We start from the raw sequence: 22,297 nt of genomic DNA on the forward strand, positions 1-22,297 counted from the left end.
TATCACAATTTTAAAATAAACTTATGAAAGATATTTATCACACTAGAAATGCAAACTAAAGTCGTAAATTGGCAAATCCATATCATGAGACGATAGGACATTTTCCATCATTGTGCAATGATCATATACTCAAGAGGGTTAGCATAAAGATATTTCACAGAGACATCACACGCAATGGAAACATTTCATACCCAATCATATCTGTGATGAGAGAGACATAAAATGGCTTTTAGGTAATCTTTTTCACTTGCGAGTTGCTACAAATTTTGTCACAAGAGTCACTTCTATACTGTAAGTGACCTAAAACATTTCCAATCTGTTTATTTCACCTTTAGTATACCTTACAAAAATTAGATTATATTTTTGTAATAATTACTATTCAAAAGCAAGAGAAGGCCTTAGTAGTATTTATCATCATCATTGCAACTAGAAAAAAAAGAAGTAGGAGTAGTTTCCTAAAGTTATCTTCCACACAATTATATATGCTTATCCAACTCTAGCTCTATTACTGTACTGTCAGCCAAAGATGAGTCAAAGTGGCTGCTCCATTAGTGACAGCAGGAGTGTGCCCTCATACTATGTGAAAGAAATTATTTTATTAGAGACCACCAACATTAAATTTTAGAAAAAAACTATATGGATAAAAGTTTTTCACAAACATATCTAAAGGTATTCAATATTAACTTATACAAGTTGAATATCCCTTATCCAAAATACTTGAAACCAGAAGTATTTCACATTTTGGATTTTTTTTTATTTCGGAGTATTTACACTATACTTACTGGATGAGCATATCTAATCCCAAAATTTGAAATCCAAAATACTCCAATGAACATTTCCTTTGAGCATCATATTGGTGCTCAGCAATCTAAGAATTTTGGAGCATTTCAGATTTCAGACTTTTGGATTGGGATGCTCAACTTATATATACGTTAAAAAGTATAGATATGTCTGCCTTTAGGAAAATCTAATGAGTGAAGATCCAAGCTTTTAAACACACTAGATAATGAGAAGCAGGTGTAGTGCCAGTTAACTCAAAGATTCTTCACTTTATATTATAAGCTATTGCAGGGATTCATAAATACAGACTTTCTCTACATATTCAACATGAAAAAACCCACAAAATACCAGTTTAGTCTCAATTCTATGGAGTACAAGCATGGAATAAGGAACGTCTGCATTTCTACTATAAACTCAATGCTTCTAACACTCTACTTATAACAAGTGACAGATTATGCCACTCCAAAATATGCCACTTTGACGTAAGGATTACTTTAAGCTAAAGGCACTTGACAAACAGCAGATGCAAGAAGGGCATTCTAATCTTTCCCTTTTCTTCCTGAAAGCAGGAGATACAATTTTTCATGTGAAAGATGCCTTCCCTGTACCAGGAGGAAAAAAAAAGCATTATTCCATGGGAAGTCACGGCAGGGGGCGCAGAGGGGCTTCTGTACAAACACACCTTGTTAAAATGTGTTAAAATAATTATCTTCCTTTAGCCTCACCACATAATTTAGTCACATTTCCAAAATTAGGTCTCTTTGTTCAATCTAACATAAAAGTATGTACGTTTTTCCACCTGTTGGGTCTTCATTTCTTTATGAGAGCTCCTGCGCCACCTAAAACTTATTTTAAATTTGTTTGCTTTTCTCCTATGACTCTGTCTTATGTCAAATTAATTCTCAGGTCCAGTTGGGACCCTAAGAGGGTAGAGGTAAAGTTTGCTTCCTGTACATTTACCAATATGATTTCTATTACACTTGCATTTTAAACTAATGATTTAGAAAACTGATGCCTATAGGTCTTGTACACATTGTCTGCTAAACATCAACTGAAAATATAAGCTACAGAGTATTCCCATGGGAGACAAAAAGATCTTCCAATTTGGAATAAGGTAGTTGGCCAAAAGCATTTTTTGGTACTTTGTTGAAGTGTCTGAGTTTTTTTTCTAAGAAACACACGTGCACACACATACCTACATACACACTCTGATAGTGTACCTTATCTATGATACTTAAAAGGAAATTTTCAAACATAAACTATTCCAGTATAAATTTCATGATCAGTCTTGGCTGAGTCACCTGAATAACTTACCTGACATAGTTTTGTTCTCACCTTTGAAATCCAATTACATCAACAAGAAGATAAAAGATGACTTACCGGCCCAAAAGAATTACTGTCAAAACTGTGTCCATGATGATCACCTTCAACCCAGATGTGACCACGGGGGACTTTGACATACCGGTTTTTGTGTCCTATGGTTCTGGAAATAAACAGTGTAACCACTGAGATATGAGTAGAAAAGAGATCAAACTGCTGAGCATACAAACTTAGGAATGGCGAAAATATTATATAGATGTTACAGACAAGTTAACCATGAAGCTTCTCCATAATTTCACTTTTAAGGAAGATGTGGTTAGAGCAATTTGAATCTATTCATAGTATTTTTTTCTTTTTATATTTCTATAGGTAAGAATTTTGTGCTTAGATGAAATGTATTGGCACTAAATATAATGTGTTGTTATTTAATATAATTCACAATATTCTAAATATGTATTTATGAAATCCAGTAAGCCCTAACAAAATATAGATCTACTTGCTTTTTTAACATTTGCTTTTAAGTCAATATTCAACTTTTTCAACTGATTCATGTACAACTACGGTCTTCATTTTTTTCGATCAAACTTCTCAAACCAATAGACAACACTTTTCATAACCTCTTAATACTCTAAATTTTAGCATAAGTAAGAAATAAAGGAAAGAACATAATCTGAATAACTTCTTGTTAGATACAAACTATCAGTATCAGTTGAAAATGTTTAACCAGCATTAAAGTATTCCTAAAAATGAAAATTTTTTAACAATTGTGAAGACTAAAGATCGATGATACACACATTGCAAAGCATTCTATATTAATGTTGGCAAGGAAATGGACTAAGAAAAGGCTATCTCACACAGTTTTTGTAGCAATGTATAATGGTATAATGTTTTTCCCTATATTTCCATTTTAGGCCAATTTTTGGTACAGTTTTAAGATACTAAAATGTTTGTGCCTTTTGACTTAGTTATTCTACTTGTAGAAATCCATTTGAAAAATAAAATCGGAAATATAGACAAATTTATTCATTACAAGGGGGTGTTCAAACAAGGCTTTTTATAGCAAAAAAAAAATTTACCTAAATATTCAACAACACAGAATTGGTTCAATAAATTATGATACAACCAACTAAATGAAAGAGACAGGCTTACAGTAAAATATTATCCTAATCCCACAATAAGAAGTTATTTTGGGGCAGAGACAGCTTTTTTTTTTTTTTCTTTTATCCCCTAAACAGCTCAGGAAAACGCCTGGCCTAAAGAAGCTTCTCAGTAAGTGTTGGCTGAATGAAGGAATGAATAAATGTCACCTCCAAGGCTGAAGAGTTCAGAAACTTAGCTTGGCATACATACTGTTCTTTGAGATGGTGTCCCTTTGAAACTATTTTTATTAGTTAGCAAGTTGTATGTGTGCAGAATAATATATTTTAAAAAACTAAACATAAATTGGTGCTACAGAAACTGAAACTATTCATTATCTAGGATGGTTTTTAATTTTCAAGATAATTTCAGTGTTGAATTACTTTACTTTAGATCAGTAAATCATTCATGCAACGAAGCAATATTGTGGCTATTAGAAAAGCCCACAGTAAGTTAATGACTGCTGTTTATTTTTAATTACTATTGGGAAGAAAGTTTTCAGCTTTTTAAAGAAAAGTGAAAAACAAGTTGAACACATCTTACCATCATACACTCTGTAATATAAGTGTTCTTCAATTAAAATCAGTCAATTAGTTCCTGACATCACTACAGCTTTTATTATTAGATTGCCTCTAAGAACTAATATTCTACATGAAATGTTAATGACAAAGAGAATATCCTTTTACTTAATTGTTGGCAAGGCATACTCTCCAAATCAGTCCAAACGTTTGTTCACCTTATTAAGCTGGGTATTTTGGATAAATGCTCAGAAAGAAAACAATTACCAATTTTGTCTCTTCAAATAACCATTCAAGAATTACAAAGGAAAACCAGCATAAAATCACTTCTGCAGTGACATGGTGAGTTTTAAATCAAACATATTCCAGAAACCAGAAGAGTGATATGAAACCAAGATTGAGTTTTAATGTCATATAAGCCAAGATACTTGTGATAGAAAGCAACAGCATCATAAAAGACCAGTGACAGTTACACGTTTCCTTGCACTGACCATCTGAAAAATTTAAATATAGCCTTTATCCTGTTATTTTCTAGCTGCTTACAGTGCTTTATTTTTCTTTTCTGAGCCTGCTAACACTTGATATACATTTATGGGTTTGTTTGTTTATTTTTATGTCCCTCCACTAGAATGCAGTCTTTGGAACTTTGCCTTATTTGTTCATAAGAGTATCCCCAGAGCTCAGAACAGACTACACAGAGTGCTCAGTAAACATTTGTTAAATGAATGACCAAATGAATGAATATCTGAAGAATAAAAAATACTGCCATAAAGGCAGAATAATAGAGTGGAAAGTACATAGGTTCTGGAAACAGACTAAACCAGTTTTAATTTTGATACGATTACTCACAAGTAATCTTTTCCAAGTTACTTAGAGTTTCTACCTCTATTTGCCCATCTTTAAAGTGGGACAAGACATACCCTAACTCAGCAGTCCCCAGCCTTTTTGGCAGTAGGGACTGATTTAATGGAAGACAATTTTTTCATGGACCAGGGTGGATGGGGGAAGGTTTTGGCATGATTCAAGCACATTACATTTATTGTGCGCTTTATTTCTATTATTATTACATTGTAATATATAATGAATCGATTATACAACTCACTATAATGTGGAATCAGTGGGAGTCCTGAGCTTGTTTTCCTGTAACTAGATGGTCCCCTCTGGGGGTGATGGGAGATAGTGACAGATCATCAGGTATAAGAGTGTCATAAGGAGCATGCAACCTAGATCCCTCACATGCGCATTTCACAACAGGGTTCATGCTCCTGTGACACTTTAATGACACCACTGATTTGGCACGAGGCGGGGCTCAGGCAGTAATGAGAGCAATGGGGAGTGGCTGTTAATACAGATGAAGCTTCCCTTGCTGCTCACCTCCTGCTGTGCCACCCAGTTCCTAACAGGCCACAGACCAGTACCAGTCCATGGCCTGGGGGTTAGGGACTCCTGCCCCAACTGGGCTCAAACGAAGGTTAGTAGTTAGATGAAAATATAATGGAAAGATTGTTGTACAACATAGTCTCTGGAGCCAGCCTATCTTGGCTTTTGTATCTTACTTAACATTTTCAAGCTTACATGATCTGCACAAGTTGATGAAACTCTGTGTCAGTTTCCTCAGTTACACAACTGGGCAAGTAACAATACCTAACTCAAAAAGTTATTCTATAGATAAAAGTGGCATATATTAAACACTTGATAAGTGAATTCTCTTGTAGTTGAGACTGTTTTTAATTTAAGTGAAGCACTGAGTATAGTTCTGATGTATAGTCAGAATCCAATAAGTGGTAGTTATTATTGCTATTGTCTTCCTTCGTCCATTATTTTCTTTCATTTTATAAGTCAGAATTGTGTTCAGCCTCTGCTATCTATTAGCATCAGTTTTTTAAAATTACCTGAACTACGCTTCAGTAATTTCCTCTCCCCACGGTTGCACTGTGACTATAGACTATTTTTAATGGTACAATCAATCTTTTTTTTCTTTTGCTCCTACGTCCTTCTGGGACACTCTAAAACTTACATGTAAAAACGCTATTTGTGTTCTGCATATTCAAATATGCAGAGAGTAGTAGGTGAAAGTACAATCTATTTGTGTTTTTACGTACTAGTCTCTTGTATATTTGAATATTACTATGCTAATACAGAGTGGTTTCCTAGATACCAGACAGATTTGAAAGAACTCTTAGAGCTATAGAAGAACCCTGGTAAAATTCACGCTATATCCTAGTGCATATTCTGTTTCTTGGGTTTCAATCTAACTTTTTAAAGAATAATCCAAAGTAGCTTTAAAAAATATGATGTTAAAATATTGGGCTGGTCCCTTTTAGGACTGCCAAAGAAATATAATACTCCTAATAGAATTTCTCTAGAGAAAGAATTTTAAATAGCTTTGTGCTCCTGAATTCACATAAAAGAAAGACAAGATAATCTTTTAGGTGATTTAACAGTTAAGTGAGGTGTCAGCCTACAAGGTTGTATGTATCTATGACTTGCAAATAATTTTGGTTTTGACAGTCAAAAATGAGCTCTGTATGGTACTCTAACTACCTGTCTAAAAGAAAAGGCATTTTTAGTACTACCTTTACCAAGACAAGTTACCTAGGTCTTATAAATGGAATAAAGAATCATTACCTCCAGTTTGATTTGACCTTGAAAACAATGTTTTTAAGTCTCTGAATCTTTTGAGTGTCATCCGGTGAATACAAAAGTATTGTCTAGGTAATTCTTGTTTCCACAAGAAAGGAAGAATTTCTTCTTAAAAGTATTTCCCAAATACATATACACACACACACTCTTAAGTAGGTCATTTATATTAATAATTCATGATTGATTTAAGGTATTCTTATTTCTTTATTTTTCAAATTATTCTCTTAGCTTTTCTCATTTTCCAAAGTAGTGGCTGCCCTGAGGATGTTTACTGCTCCCTGGATACTAGATCCATGGTTTTCATTGTCTTGAAGGACCAGAAGTCAGGGGCTCTGGACCCAGAAATATCAGCAATTAGAACTAGGTCTCTTTATCATTGTTAACAGATAGAACCAGAAAAAAAAAAAATCCACCATCAGGAAAGAAAACTAAAAGGAACACTTGCCTATGTAGTGTTGGCCCCTGAAAGAGAAAAAAACTCTCTCTTGAGAATCTACCTTCTGTTCTCAAGTGAAACTAAGGTTCGAATTTGCACTACTTGGGTAGTCTGACAAAGTTAAGAATCAACTTTAATTGGCCCCAGGCATCTGGCAGAGAATAATCCCTCAAATGTGGTTTTCAGGTTTTCTATAGATAAATCCCAGCTGACAGGAACCCACAATCCAAAATTACAAATCTCATTTGGAAATACCCACCTTAGCGAGTCAGGAGAAACAATAAGTAGCAAAATTAGACTCCCGCAAACTTCAAATACTGGATTTATGAATATACATGCTATATTTAAATATTTTAAAAAGTATAAAGGGAATTAAATACATGAGTAAGGAAGAATATAATATTTTAAAGATAGACACTTGAAAAAGAACCAAATAGAAATTCTAAAAACTAAAATATATAACTAAATAAGTGGGTTAAAAAGCAAATTACCATGAGTTAAAGAAAGAAGTAATGAACTGGAGTAGAATTCAATACAGACAGCTAAAGAAATGGAAAATATTAGAGACATTAGAAAGATATGGGAAGCATTGTAAGAAAATGTAACATCTGTGTAATCAAAGTTCCAAAGAAAGAGAATAAAAAGAAACAAGGAATAGATAATATTTGAAGAGACAGTGGTAGAGGATTTTCCAGAATTGATGAATGAATAAATGTGCTGGGCCTCAGAAATTGATATCCCAAAATATGGCACTTTGATGTGCTAAACTGAAGAAGCCTCGAGGTCTCTCTGACCTCCTTCCACCTCCTGTTTCTCAACCCATTGTCTCTCCTAAATAAAGCTCATGATGAAGCTGTTCCCTGACGTTCCCTTATCTCCCTGAAGTCCAGACTGGCTCAGAAGAAAATGGTTACCTCTGGTCCGTTCCCTGAGTTTTCATTAACTGAACTCATATCGCAGGAAAAAAGTCTGAAGTCTCAACATACCTGAACAGACTGGTCACAAACCATCGTCTGCTTTGTGGGTCCAACTTGTCTCAGGCCATTGTATGTTCAACCCCATTGAATTCCCATAAAAACCATCTATTACCACCCTAAAATTATCCACACTTCCCCATCTCCCTTCCCCCTAAAAAGAAGGGTATAAAATGGTCTGTACTCCGCTGCATGGTGTACTCGCTCTGTGACCCAACCCTCCACGGCACTTTGTATGCCTTCGCTCCTATTAATCTGCCTTTTGTCAGTTACTTTTCAGTCAATTTTCAGAGGGCTAAAGGGAAGTTTTCCTTTGACCACTACAAATGCAGATTCTGGAATCAGTGCAAATAACAGCAAAAATCAAACTATCATACGTTGTAATGAAATTGTAGAACACTGAAGTCTCACTACTCCCAACCTCAAATTCTGAAAAGCTTCCAGAGAAAAAACATGGACTACCTTAAAAAAATAATAATAAAATTAAATTGACAATAGAGTTCCCTTATTGGGGTATAATTTACATGAAATAGAATTCAGCAATCTTAACTATACAACTCAATGAATTTAAAAATCAACAGTCACATAATCACTATTTACATCAAGATATGAAACACTTGAGTTACCCAAAAACGTTTCTTCATGTCTCTCTGTGAGAAATCTACCCCACCCTCATCCTTGGCTTCAGGCAATCACTGTTATGCTGCTTTCTGTCACTACAGTTTTGCCTTTTCTAGAATTTTACATACAGGCATACGTTCAATATATTGTCGGTTCAATTGCAGACCACCTCAATAAATAAATAAAGCAATATTGCAACAAAGAAAGTCACACAACTTTTTTGGTTTCCTAGTGCTTATAAAAATTATGTTTACATTATACTGTAGTTTATTAAGTGTGCAATAACATTATATCTAAAAATACATACCTTAATTTAAAAATATTTTATTGCTAAAAAATGCTGACAGACACACAAAACAAACATATTCTTTTGGGAAAATGGTGCCAATCGACTTCCTGGATGCAAGGTTGCCACAAACCTTACATTTATAAAAAATTTAATATCTACAAAGTACAATTAAGGGAAGCACAATAAAACAAGGTATGACTGTAAATGGGAACATACAATACGTATTCTTTTATTTCTGGCTTCTTACTTTAACGCTTTTGAGATCAGTTCACATTGTTCAAACGAAAGTAGTTTGTTACTTTTTTAAAAAAAGAGTATACTATTATATGAACGTACCAGAATTTGTCAAACAATAGTTCATGAACACTTTAGATGTTTCTAATTTTTGACTTTTTACACAAATAATTTCAAATTTTATTTAAGATTCAGGGGGTACATGTGCAGGTTTTTTACATGGGTATATTACATGATGCTGAGGTTTGAGATGTGAATGAATCCATTATCCAGATAGTGAGCACAGCACCCCAAATTCTTGAATATGAACACTAAAGCAGCTATGAACATTTCAGTATAAGTATGACACATTTTCATTTCTCTTCTATAAATGAAATGGTTGGCTCACATGGTAAGTGAATGTTTAAACTGTAAAACTGTGGCCAAATACCCTATTTTTTAAAAGGAAAAAATGATTTTTTTTTCTTTTTCTTTTCCCCCACCTCCTACTTAGTTCTTAATGAAGGCAAATATAGCCTTTACCTTCTCTCCACCAGGCATGGCAAACTTATCTATGAGTTTACTTAGAAGTTCCAGAGACCCTACCTTGAAGCAAACCAGGTGCCTCCAGAACTCTCTTCCACCAGGAGGTAGCCCCAATTTACAACCTGACTCTACCCACCTTGGTGCCAACCAGACCACCTGACAGGTAAGACATCCGAAGACCCCGTACCTCCTCACCCCCTCTCCTACATGTCATTCATGCCAAGCCCCCTTTAAAAGCCCCTGCCTTCTTGTCCTGAAGACTGAAGTGGTACCCTCAAGGCAGGAGCCTATAATACCTCCCCTCAGCTACCTCAGGAGTAAAGTTACTTTCTATCAGATCTCACTATTGTTAATTAGATACTGCAAGGGGTGAGGGATGGGACCTGCGTTTGGTTACAGAACTGTTTTCCAAAGCAGTGGGACTACCAATGTATAAGAGTTTCCATTGTTCCACATCTCACCAGCACTTGATATTATTATTCTTTCCATTTTAGCCATTTTAGGGGCATAGAATGGTTTTAATTTGCATTTTCTTAATGACTAATGATTTGAGCATCTTTTCATGTTATCTGTCATTTGCATATCTTCTTTGGTGAATTATCTATTCAACTTTTAAAAATTAAATTTAGTGATTTGTCTTATTACTGAGTTGTAAGAATTCTTTATATAATCTGGATATAAATTTTGTATTAGATATGTTTTGTAAATATTTTCTCCTAATCTCTGTGCTTTTAAATTTTTCTTAACAGTTTTTTTCTACAAAGAATATACATTTTTAATTCTGATGAATATTTAAAACATTTTTCTTTTAAAATACATGTTTTTCATAAGAAATTATTGCTTAACCCAAAAATCACAAAGATTTTTCTCCTGTGTTTTCTTCATCTGGTTTTATACTTTTAGGCTATTTATAATAATTTTTATGCAGTCTGAGGTATGGTTCAAATTTCAATTTTTTACATATGGTTATCCAATTTTTCCAGTACCATTTTTTGAAAAAACTATTCTTTCTCCCTTGACTTACCATTGGCAACTTTGTTAAAATTAATTTACCCTACGTATTAGTCCATTTTCATGCTGCTGATAAAGACACACCCAAGACTGGGCAATTTACAAAAGGAAGAAGTTTATTGGACTTAAAGTTCCACGTGGCTCGGGGGCCTCACAAACATGGAGGAAGGTGAAAGGCACATCTCACATGGTGGCAGATAAGAGAAGAGAGCTTTTGCAGGGTAACTCCCATTTTTTAAAACCATCAGATCTCATGAGACTCATTCACTGTCACGAGAACAGTGCAGGAAAGATCTGCCCCCATAATTCAATCACTTTCCACTGGGTTCCTCCCATGACATGTGGGAATTGTGGGAGTTGCAATTCAAGATGAGATTTGGGTGGGAACACAGCCAAACCATATCACCCTATATGGATGAGTCTTTTTCTAGACTCTATTTTGTTCCACTGATGTTTATAGCAATATCATACTGCCATGATAATTGTGGCTTTATAGGTCTTGAAATCAGGTGCAATGAGTCCCCCAATTTTGTTATACTCCTTTCCAAACCCCTTTGGCTATTCTAAGTCCTCTGCATTTCCAAACAGATTTTAGAATCCCCTGTCCATGTCTGTGCAAAGGAGCCTGCTGGGAGTTTGATTGGGATTGCACTGAATCTATAGAGCAATTTAGGTAGAAATGACATCTTAACAACATTGAGTGTTCTGATTAATGAACATAGCATATCTTTCCAATTTTAAAGGTCTTTGAAGATGTTTCTGTTCTGTTGTGGGACTGATAGCATAACTGTCTTGCACATATTTTCTTAAATTAATATCTAAGTATTTACTGTTTTAATGTTATTTTAAAAGATATTTTAAAATTGTAACTCCCAGTTTTTCATTGTACTACATAGGAAGGCAGTTGATTTTTCTCTATTGGTCTTCTATCCTGCAGCCTTGCTAAACTCTCTTATTCTAGTTTTATTTTGTAGAGTTGTCAGAATTTTATGCAAACACAATCATGTTTTGCTGGGACTACAGGTGTGTGCCACCATGCCCCGCTAATTAAAAAAAATGTTTTAGAGATGGTGTCTTGCTATGTTGCCCAGGCTACTCTTGAACTCCTAGCCTCTAATCATCCTCCCACCTCAGCCTCCTGATTAGATGAGATTTGTGTGCAAAAGTAATTGAGGTTTTTGACATTTTAAAAAGTAATGACAAAAAACACAATTACTTTTGCACCAACCTAGTAAAATAGTAAAAATACTATTGTAATTATAGCATAATTACAGACATTATATAAGTTGACTGAATATAGAAAAGATAACTCCACACTGTAAAGAAAATATATTTAAAATTAGTTTTTTCTAAAATGATGATAGATTGCATAAAATGTTAAAGGTGTAGATACCATAATTAGTTTACCTATTGTTAAATTGGGCTTTATCATGGATACAAATAGTGCATCATATCATTATTCTATGGATGACTTCTGGCAAGCCAATTTAAATACAATAGTGAACTTGTAAAGTATAATTTTATTTTTCAAAAAAATCAATATTTAATATAATTGGTATTGTTGCATTTGTTTAGGAAATCTTCTCTGAAAATAATTTACTGGGTGTTTGCATCATCTTCACTTAGTTTGTAGGTCTTTTGCGTATGCTAGTATGATAGTTATATAGGGAAAAATACATTTCAGTGCATTCTGCTTTTTTTTTTTAGAGACAAGGTCTCGCTTCGTTGCTCAGGCTAGAGTGCAGTGGCATGACCATAGCTCACTGCAGCTGTAGTCTCAAATTCCTGGGCATGCATAATTTTCCCACCTCAGCCTCCCAAGTTGCGAGGACTGCAGGCATGTGCCACCATGCCTCAATTTTATTTTTTATTTTTTTGTATTGACAGGGTCTCACTATGTTACCAAGGCTGGCATCCAACTCCTGGCCTCAAGTGATCCTCTTGCCAATTTTAAATAAAGAATCTGGAAGCTACATGTATAAAGTAGGATTGGGGAAAGCCTTTTTAAGTAAGATTAAAAAGCAAAAGGTATGCTGTAAAATAACATACGAAAATACCTGAGTATTTTGAAATTAAAAATTTTTGAAAGGCAAAATGTGCCACAAATACAGAAGTCAACAGATTAACAGTATCTATGGGGGGAAAATGTTGTATAGATGTTGCATATATAATGAAATGATTTTTTAAAAAGACAAACAATCCAATTGAAAATGGATAAAAGATACAAATAGGCAAGTGACAGATGAGACAGGAAAAACTGCTTAAATTCACTAGTAGTCAGGAAAATACAAATTAGAGTAAACATGACTCTATAGCCAACAGCTGAAACATATTGCTGGCATAGGTATAGGAAACATGTACACTCACATTGCTGGTAGAAATAGGAAGAATTATAATCTTTTTGGAAGCAATCTGGCAGCATCCATAACATTTTAAAAATTCATTTGCCTTAAGATCTAGCAATTCTACTCCTGGGATAGTGCCATAACATAAGTATGTAAGGACACAGGTACAATAATGTTTTTCATAACACTGTTCTGAGTGGCAAAAAATCTGGATGCAAAGATAATACTTAAAACAGGATGGTTTAATAAATGATGGTATGTCCATACCATGGAATGCTCTATAACCCATAAAAAGAACAAATTAGAGCCATCAATTAACTTCAGAGATTTTTCAAAAATTATCGAATAGAAATGCAGAAAAGCACATGATATGATTTATCCTTTGTAAAAAGGAAAGGTTTAAAAGTCACTATATGCAAATGTGAATGTGAATATGGGAATCATTACCCTAGCATAAAGAAAATTATATTGAAGATACACAAGGGGTTGTTGACATGGGTGAAGGATGAAAGAACTCAATAAGAATAAAAGAAAGTAAAAAAGGGAAGAGCATAGACAAAAAAAAGGGAGAAACAATCATACAACACTTCCAAAGAAAGCATTATGATGTTACCATATTTATGCTTTTGTGTAAATTATATGTGGATTCATATAAAAAGTAATTACAATAGACATAAAATATTTTATATATACATATATAAATACAATATATAAAGATTTAAAGACCAATATTGTGTCATAGCAGTGAAATAAGCAGAAATTAAAAAAGAAGAAAACAAACACTAACTTATAAAAGCTAGGAGTATTAATTAAGGGCAATATGTCCAGGAATCCTCCCATTTGTTTTTTCCCTCTGAGACTGAATGCATCAGTAAATAAATGTTAGAGGGCAAGAACAGAGGATGAATCAAGTTCATGGAAATATCCTTCATTTTGCCGTTGCTAAGGGCCCTCAACTGGCTGCTCACTACGCTAAGCTAAGGATTTCTCAAATGCTGGTTCTAACAGGATGCCTGTTAAAATAATCACTTTTGTTTAAGTAATATACTAAAATGTCTTCATACTTAGAAGTCTAAAAAGTTTGCTATTTATTGCATAGATTGGGGAGGCAAAAGAAAACACAAAAACAAAATCACAAACCCAAAAGCCAGAACAAATAAAACACATTATCTAGTTCCCTGGAGATTGCTCCCCATCTGTGAGTAAAATTACGAGTGAAAGATTTAAGAGTTGGGGCACATACTGATGGGCTGAGTCTACACTGGCTCTTCCTGTCATATAATTCATAAAGAATCAGAAGGTACTCTCCAGCTAGAAAATCAGCTCTTTTTCCTGAGTTTTTTTTTTTTTTTTAATAAAGAACTTAGCAACCAATCTACACAGTCATTACAATAAAGTTTGTTATCCTCTTCTAGGTGGGAAGCTCAGGAAACCTGCCTTTGTGCTCCTATTTCAGAGTTAATAATATTTTTAACTTTTTAGGCCTTCGGGGCCACAAAGACAACTCTTTAATCAAGACATATGAACTGACTGATGTGCTTTCTTTTCTTTTGATCTTTATAGAGCTTGTAATTTTATTTTTTAATAATTTCCCTGTTAACTCAACTCATTATTTATTGCCTGAAATGATTATGAAACTATTTGATCTTCAAAGTATAGAACGATACAGTATCTTTTGAATGACCTTTGCATTTGGCTTTTTAACCCTTCTTTTTATGTTTTAATTATCTACTAATAACATTTCTATATACAAATGCATTACAAGAACCCACTAGAATGTGGTTAAATTTGAATTGGAATCCTTCGTTTTACGTGACCAATGGTGCAACATAATAGAGCTACCTTATCAAAGTCAGCAAAGATTAGTTTGCTATTATCATGTATTTTTCTAACTGAATATTCCTTTATATGAATTATTCCAACAGTTTCACATGAACATTAGTACTACAGAAAGAGAATACAATGACTTCTTAAAAGAATTGCCATACTACATTCCATATTTGGCAGCTATAGATTATTCTTCATTAAATATAAATAAGAATAAAATAAGTTTTATAGAGTATCAAATAAGGAATTCTTGCTAATTCAAGCCCAAATTGCTTCAGCCTACATGAACCTATATTACAAACCCATATTACAATACCCAGACTACCAGCATTCATATGAATGTAGGGCAGTGAATTGTTTACAGTCAGATCTATTTTTCTTTCTCAATATAGGACATTTTTGTTTTACTAGTACATGGCGGGTGGCAGGGTGGTAACCTATGAATTCTCTGGGCTACAAAGCACGAAAGGAGTTATGGATCAGAGCACCTGTATGTTTGCTATTAAACATAAAGCTCACATAAAATGTTCTAGGCTATTTTGTGCCTTGTAAAACTTTGAATATTTTTGTATATCTTTGTATGTTTTTGAATGTTTGCTATCAATCACCTAAGCCACAATAATTGGAGAACAAAGTTCTCAACTTCCAAAAAATATGCTCAATTATAAGCCTGACTTTTTCTTTATGAAAGAGAAAAATCAGGGAATGTTCCATTCAGATAGGAAGAGCAGGAAATCATTTTTGATAATGTTTTCAAACTTTAAATGTAACCCCAAATAATAATAAACAGCATAAAATTGACTTCTATCTCCACTGGGTTCATATGGTATATGTCTGACCCATAAGAAATTGGATTCGAGAGGATAAAGTGAATCGTTGAAAGATGTAATTTCTCATATTGTTGTGAAGATCTCAACTGAAGAGTCAATCCTCCGTAAATACATCCCCTTGACACCCTGCCATGTAGGCCAATTGTTGTCCTCTAAATGTAAAGTGTTAAATGATCTAAATCACTTCATGAAACTTTAAAGCCGGATAGAAAACCATAGCAAAAAAGGCAAAAAAAAAAATCCAGGATTCAATTTACTTATATCTGAAGAACAACAATCTCTCTCCTTTCCTCCTTAGCGTCTATGCTGGTACAAGCCACCAACATCTCCATCCTGGACTCTTGCAGTCACCTCCTCACTAGTTTTCATGTCTCTCTTCTCCTCCATCTTTAGTCATTCTCCACACAACAGATCCAACCATGTCATCCTTCTGCCCTACTGAACATTTTCCAGTGGATTCCCATCACAGTTAAAATAAAATACAAACTGCTTACTTTGGCTTACAAGCCCTGTATCCGAGATTCCCAACCTTAACATTATGGACATTTTTAGCCAAACAATAGTTAGGAGGTGCTTCTGTCCATCTTAGGATGTTGAGTAGTATCGCTGGCTTCCAGAAACTAGAGCTGGTAGCATCCATTTTGCTATTGTGACAACTAAAAATGTCTCCAAACGTTGCCAAATGTCCAGAGGGTGGGTCGGGGTGGTGGGAGGCGGTATGTGTGGACTGTTCCTTCTGGGAATTACTGTCTTATACCATCTGGCCATGGCTACACTTTTGGCCTCATCGCCTCTTGCTCACTCCACTGAAACCACACTGGCCTTTTCAATGTTCCTCCAGACATACCAAGGGCCCTTCTAAATGTGGCTGTTGCTTCACTTGCTGTTCTCTGCTTGGAATGCTCTTTCTTCAGACTTTTTAACCTAATTTATGTTCTATATTCCTATTTAAATATCTTCTCTCTATTTAAAATAGCTCCTCCTGTCACACTCTACTCCTCAGCATACTTTTCTTCATAGTATTTAACTACTCCTGGGTTTATAATCTATCCACTGTTTACCTGATATTTTGTCTGTCTTCCTCACTTAACTGCAAATTCCACGAAGGTAGACATTTTAGCACTGTCTTCCTGATTCCTAAAACTGTGCCTGTCTGTATTTTCAATACATACTCAATAAATATATACTGACTAAATGGATATTCATTGAATAAGTATGGATTCTGGTAGTAGTCCTCTAGAATACCGTAAACAATTTAGGGTTGCTATTTCCCTCATTTAGGTAACAGTTTCATATACTATCTTAAATTGAAAAGGATTTCAGATATCTTCAGGTAACACAGTCATTTTATAGATAAAAAATTTGAGGCTTGGAGAGGTTAGTTTGTCAACAGTGCTAGACTTACTTTGTGAAAATTAAGTCTAAAAACCAAACCGATGACTAACACATTTCAGGACTTCTTTTTATATTCTCCCTTGTGGACATTTTACCGATACTGATGGAAGCTTCATTTACAATTACATTTTTAGAAAAAGTGGAATTCAATCTGGATACAGATATTGCATACAAGTAATATTATTTAAGAAGGCTATTTGTTGCTATCCTGATTAAGTGAAGACTATTTTGTCTTGCATATTTAGTAGGAAATTCAATCAGTAACATACCAGATTATTTTTTTAAAAATGATGGCTTAGATTCTGATTACAAACTAAAATATCTCAAAGATATTTTAGATATATCTGAAGTAGATATAAAGTACAGATATTTGGCAGAATTAGATACATGGCAGAAGTACTATCTGAATGGATTCATTTTACAGACTGTATAGACTGATTTGCATCAAAGCTATAAGACTATATGAAAGATAAACATTATTGAAAGATATAGTATTTGGATTTGCCACAAGTTATAGTAATTTTAACATGATTAGCAAGGTAGAATTCTATCAAGTCAACTCAGTCTACATTTATAAAAAAAGATATCTAAAATGTACATGATTTTGGAGGGTTAAGGGGGATTAAAATTTTAAGTATGACAAAGCTTCTGACCTCAAAAACCTTATGTTTAAGAGATAAGTATAGAAAAAACACCACAAAGCAATATGTGATAAATGGTAGATTCAAAATATAATAATGATATTAACAGCCTACTATTAATTATAGAAAAAATAATAAGTGACAGTAAATTAGGTTTTGTGAAACAAACAAACAAAAAACAGTAATTAAACCCAGATACCTAAAAGCCTGTACACTTAACTAATGGTCCACACTCCTTTAAAAAAAAGATTAATTCTGATTGGGCTGATCCTGATCTGGAAAATTAGAAAAATAAAATATAAATATGTCATGAATGATAAAATATATATATATATATATATATATATATAGTATCAAGGGTTCATGTTGGAAAAACCCTGAGTTCTTTGGTTTGTCTGAAATGTGGTTTAATGAAAACCACCAAATGTAGGTTGTAGGTTGGGGATGGACCGTAGAGAGACTTTAATATCAATCTAAAGAGTATAGACTCTATTTTGTAGGCAATGGGGAACATCTGAAGGGTGTTAATAAAAAAAGTGACAAGATTATACTTAATTATCCTTCTGAAACTAGCAGCCTGAGGGCCAAATGGACTCAGCTGAACAGCCAGCGACTGATGAAAGCCATTCTTCAATAAATTCAATACAATTAGTTCCCCCAGAGTGGCACCCTTGCTTGCCACACACACCAGGCTAACACTGATTATGGGGCAATACTTGAGTATACGTGGTATGTGGCTGTGTATTTCTTTTGGGTAAATTTTATTGTGGTAAAAGCACTTACCATGAGATATACTCTCTCAACAGATTTTTAAGTGTAGGATACATTATTGTTGAGTATAGGTACAATGTTATATGTCAGATTTCTGAATTTCTAGATCTTATTCATCTTGCTTATCTGAAACTTTATGCCTGCGGATTAGTAACTCTTCATTTTCCCCTCTGTAAACTCCTGGCAACCACCATTCTACCCTTTGATTCCATTGATTTGACTATTTTAGATACCTCATGTAAGTGAAATCATGTAATATTGGTTTGTCTTTTTGTGACTAGCTTATTTCACTTAGTATAATGTCCTCAAGTTCATCCACATTGTTGCATATTGCAGGATTTCCTTCTTTTTAAGAATAGTATTCCATTGTATGTCTACACAACATTTTCTTTATCCATTCACCTGCTGATTGACATCTGGGTTGTTTCTATATGCTGTCTGATGTGAAAAGTGCTAAAATGAGCATAGGAGTGCATATATTTCTTTAAGATGCTGATGCTGGATCATATAGTAGCTCTGTTTTCACATTTTTTTTTTGTAGGAACCTCCACACTGTTTTCTATAGTGGCTGTACTATTTTCGATTCCCACTGACAGTGTTCAAGGGTTCCAATTTCTCCACGCCTTCACCAATATTCATTACCTTTGTTTTTATAATAGTCATCCTCACAAGTGTGAGGTGGTATCTCATTGTGGTTTTGATTTGCATTTCTCTGATTTGTGACATTAAGCATTTTTTTTCATGTAAGCGGTTTGCCATGTGTATGTCTACTTTGGAGAAACATCTACTCAAGTCCTTAGCCCATTTTCTGATCAAATTTTTTGGTTTGTTTTACTATAGAGTTGTAGGAGTTCCTTACATATTTTAGAGACTAACCCCGCATTTGTGGTTTGTATATAGATTAAGCCCAGATATATAGTTTGTAAATATTTTCCCCCATTCCACAGGTTGTCTTTTCATTCTGTTGATTGTTTCCTTTGCTCTGTAGAAGATTTTTAGTTGACATAGTGCCACTTGTTTATTTTTGTTTTCATTGACTGTACTTTTAGTGTCATATCCATGAAATCACTGCCAAGACCAATGTCATGAAGTTTTTCCCCTATGTTTTCTTCTAGGAACTTTACTGTTTTGGGTTTTACATTGAAGTCTTTAATCCACTCTGAGTTGACTTTTGTGTATGGCACAAGATAAGGGCCCATTCATTATTTTGCATGTGGATATCCAGTTTTCCCAACACCGTTTGTTGAAGAGAATACCTTTCCCCATTGTGTATTCTTGGCATCCTTTTCAAAGATCAGTTATATGCATGGATTTATTCCCAGGGTTTGTGTTCTGATTTGTTCTATTCCTATCTATATGCTTGTTTTTATTCCACTACCTTAAACAAAACAGATTGCTATAGCTTGCTTCTTACTGAGACCTAATTACTTTCAACTCATCCCCTTGTTTTATGGGCTTGCCATAGAAGGATCACTAGGAAAGCAAAGCATGTAAGTACTTCAGCTTTACAGCTCTAGTGCATCTTAGGCTAAATTGCGATTTGTCAGTGAAGGTGAGTCCAAAAGAGGCCTGTTTTACTTCTTAAGCACCGGAACCACATAATTAATATAATCTCTATGTCTTCTGATTGGATATCTATCTCATTTGAACAAAAGCAATCCTGTTTCACCCTTATCAAAAATCACCCCACTTAGATAATAAATGCTTACAATTATATTCTTTTCATGGTTACAAAATACCACTTTGATCAGATAAAATATGCTTACTATGGAAACCTCTACAATCACCTAAACTCTACTTACCATCTGCTGTCTCACTTAGTTATGTGTTCACATTTAGGGACCTGCCTTGCAGTAGTCTATCTATTACTGATGGGACTTCTCTCCTACAAATGATTGACCTGACCATAATATGTAAAAAATAACAAGTTTTTGGGTCAAATCATTTCCAAGTCAAAATTTTGCAAGATTCCCTTGTCATATGACTTCCATCCTCAGCACTACAATATTATCATTAATGTTTAAATCATTGTCAAGTCTGTGATTGCCTTAGAGATTTATTAAGAATAACATACTAGGATTAGGAAAGTTTAACTTTTTACCATCCTTAAAATTAGATTTTTGAAAACTGTCTTATCCCCATTAAAGAAAAAAATAAAAAGGATGAATACACTCATTCTTTCCCTTCAACTTTTTGTTACATTTTTTTTTTTCCTGAGTAGTTGTTTCAAATATATATAAGAGGATCTAGCTGGTCTTGGGAGGTCTGCAAAGATTTTAGAGCAGGTAATATCCAAAACTGAAGGATAAATAGAACTTATCAGGTAAAGAAGTTTAGGAAAAGGCATTTTGGGCAGAAGGAAAGCATGTTCAATGGCAAAAGATGAGAGATCATAAAGTACATTGTAGGTTAATATTAGAAGAACCCTGAATTCTGTACTTTGGCTGGACTGTAAGTGTGATGTCACATATGGTACCATACCTCAACAATTAGAAATCCTCTCATTCAAAACAATACAAACTGATAGTTGTCAGCTTGATTTTTTTAAAGTTGGCAAAGGCATGGAATTTATCATACTCTCACTTCTTAATCATAACACTGAATTATAAAACATGAAATACACAATTTATTTACCAATCTTTTGAAATAAGAAGTCATTCTCTTTGTGTATGAATCCATAAGATGAAGTTCTGAAAAATCTTTCTGTCATACACCACACCCATACTGCACTATTTACCACTGCCAGTTTCAGTTTCTTTACGTTGGAATGAAAAAGATATTTGTGACCAAATCTGAGTACAGAACGATTCTAGATTTTTACAAATTTTTCCCCAGCCTTTCACAGTTATCTCACCACATTTGACAGCCATTTAAAAAAAGAAAACTCATTAAAAGTTAGTCTTTCAAAACATTTGGCTGTTTTTTTCTTACTCATGTTTCATATATTTAATTACATTAGATTGCTACAATAATAGGTACAACTAGCATGTTTGGGAATAATCACCACTGATTTTTTAATGCAAACATTTTAGCTGGTGGAAACAAAAGTACATAGTATGACTACAGAGTAACCTTTTAGTTGTGAACATTCTAGGTCACAGACCTCAGACAAATGTTGTACAGAGGAATAAACAGAGTGCTTGAATTAGTCAAGCTGGTCTAGGTGAAGAATCCATTTAAGACAGCATTTGTTTAGTTCCGTGTGACAGAATAAAATGCAAGATAGGCAGATGTAACCCTAGTGAATACGAGGTTGGAAAAGAGAACCAAATGTGCACTGTGTGCCAGGCTACAAAATTAGGGGGCTTACTTGGAAAATCAGTATGAACAGCACTTCGGAACACAGACTCTGGATGGAGGTAAATTGCCTAGGTTTGAATGCCACCTCTCTGCTTAGCCATATGATGGTGGGCAAGTTATTTAACCACTACTTAATGATTTAATTAATTTATAATTGTGAAAAAAAAAACATACCAAAATAACCAGACTTATCTGGTTATTTTTAGGGATACATGAGTTAATATTGTAAAGTGCTTAGGACAGTGCTTGGTCAAAATAAACACTCAATTAATGTCAGCTTTATGATTATACTAATGTGATGACTGATAGTGAAGCCAGATATTGCCCTGACCCCTTTGCGAGCCTTGCAACAGGGGTGCCTTGCTTACTCAGCCCACAGCTCTCAACCACTTGCAGGAGGGGGAGCACAGGTGAGCAGGTACAGGAGCTGGGGTGAGCACTTTTGGGTGCCAGCAGGAGCAAAACTCCGTGAGCGCCCTGCAGCAGCATTAGGCAAGGGCAGTGGGGGGGATGGGGGTTGGGGGTGCCCACGACCCCTGAAGCCCCAGAAGGAGTGTTACATATAGTAACACTTTAGTTTTGCCATTTGTGGATGGCTTAAGTGTTAACAGCTCAGTGGAGGGTCAGTGTGACAGCCTTTTGCGCCCACGCTTATGGCACCTAAGTTTTTGCCCAACATCCAGGAAGAATGAGGTCACAC

At 34.5% G+C, this 22,297-nt stretch overlaps 1 protein-coding gene across 6 annotated transcripts in view; it reads right to left on the bottom strand.

Annotated features, from left to right (window-relative positions):
- Positions 1–22,297, bottom strand: part of IMMP2L (inner mitochondrial membrane peptidase subunit 2) — a 1,183,069-nt gene that overhangs the window by 510,584 nt on the left and 650,188 nt on the right. For 5 of the 6 annotated variants that reach the window (XR_008536521.2, XR_010158935.1, XR_002944724.3 and 2 more), the window contains one exon: positions 2,161–2,263. The exons of the other annotated variant lie outside the window; for it this stretch is intronic. Coding sequence is in view for 2 of the 5 variants with exons in the window: in XM_001166817.7 (XP_001166817.3) it covers positions 2,161–2,263 (103 nt within the window). In the remaining 3 variants the exon portion in view is untranslated. The remainder of the gene's footprint in view (positions 1–2,160; positions 2,264–22,297) is intronic. 6 annotated transcript variants of the gene reach the window in all.

Source organism: Pan troglodytes, chromosome 6, assembly GCF_028858775.2.
Source record: "Pan troglodytes isolate AG18354 chromosome 6, NHGRI_mPanTro3-v2.0_pri, whole genome shotgun sequence".
Lineage (NCBI taxonomy): Eukaryota > Metazoa > Chordata > Mammalia > Primates > Hominidae > Pan > Pan troglodytes.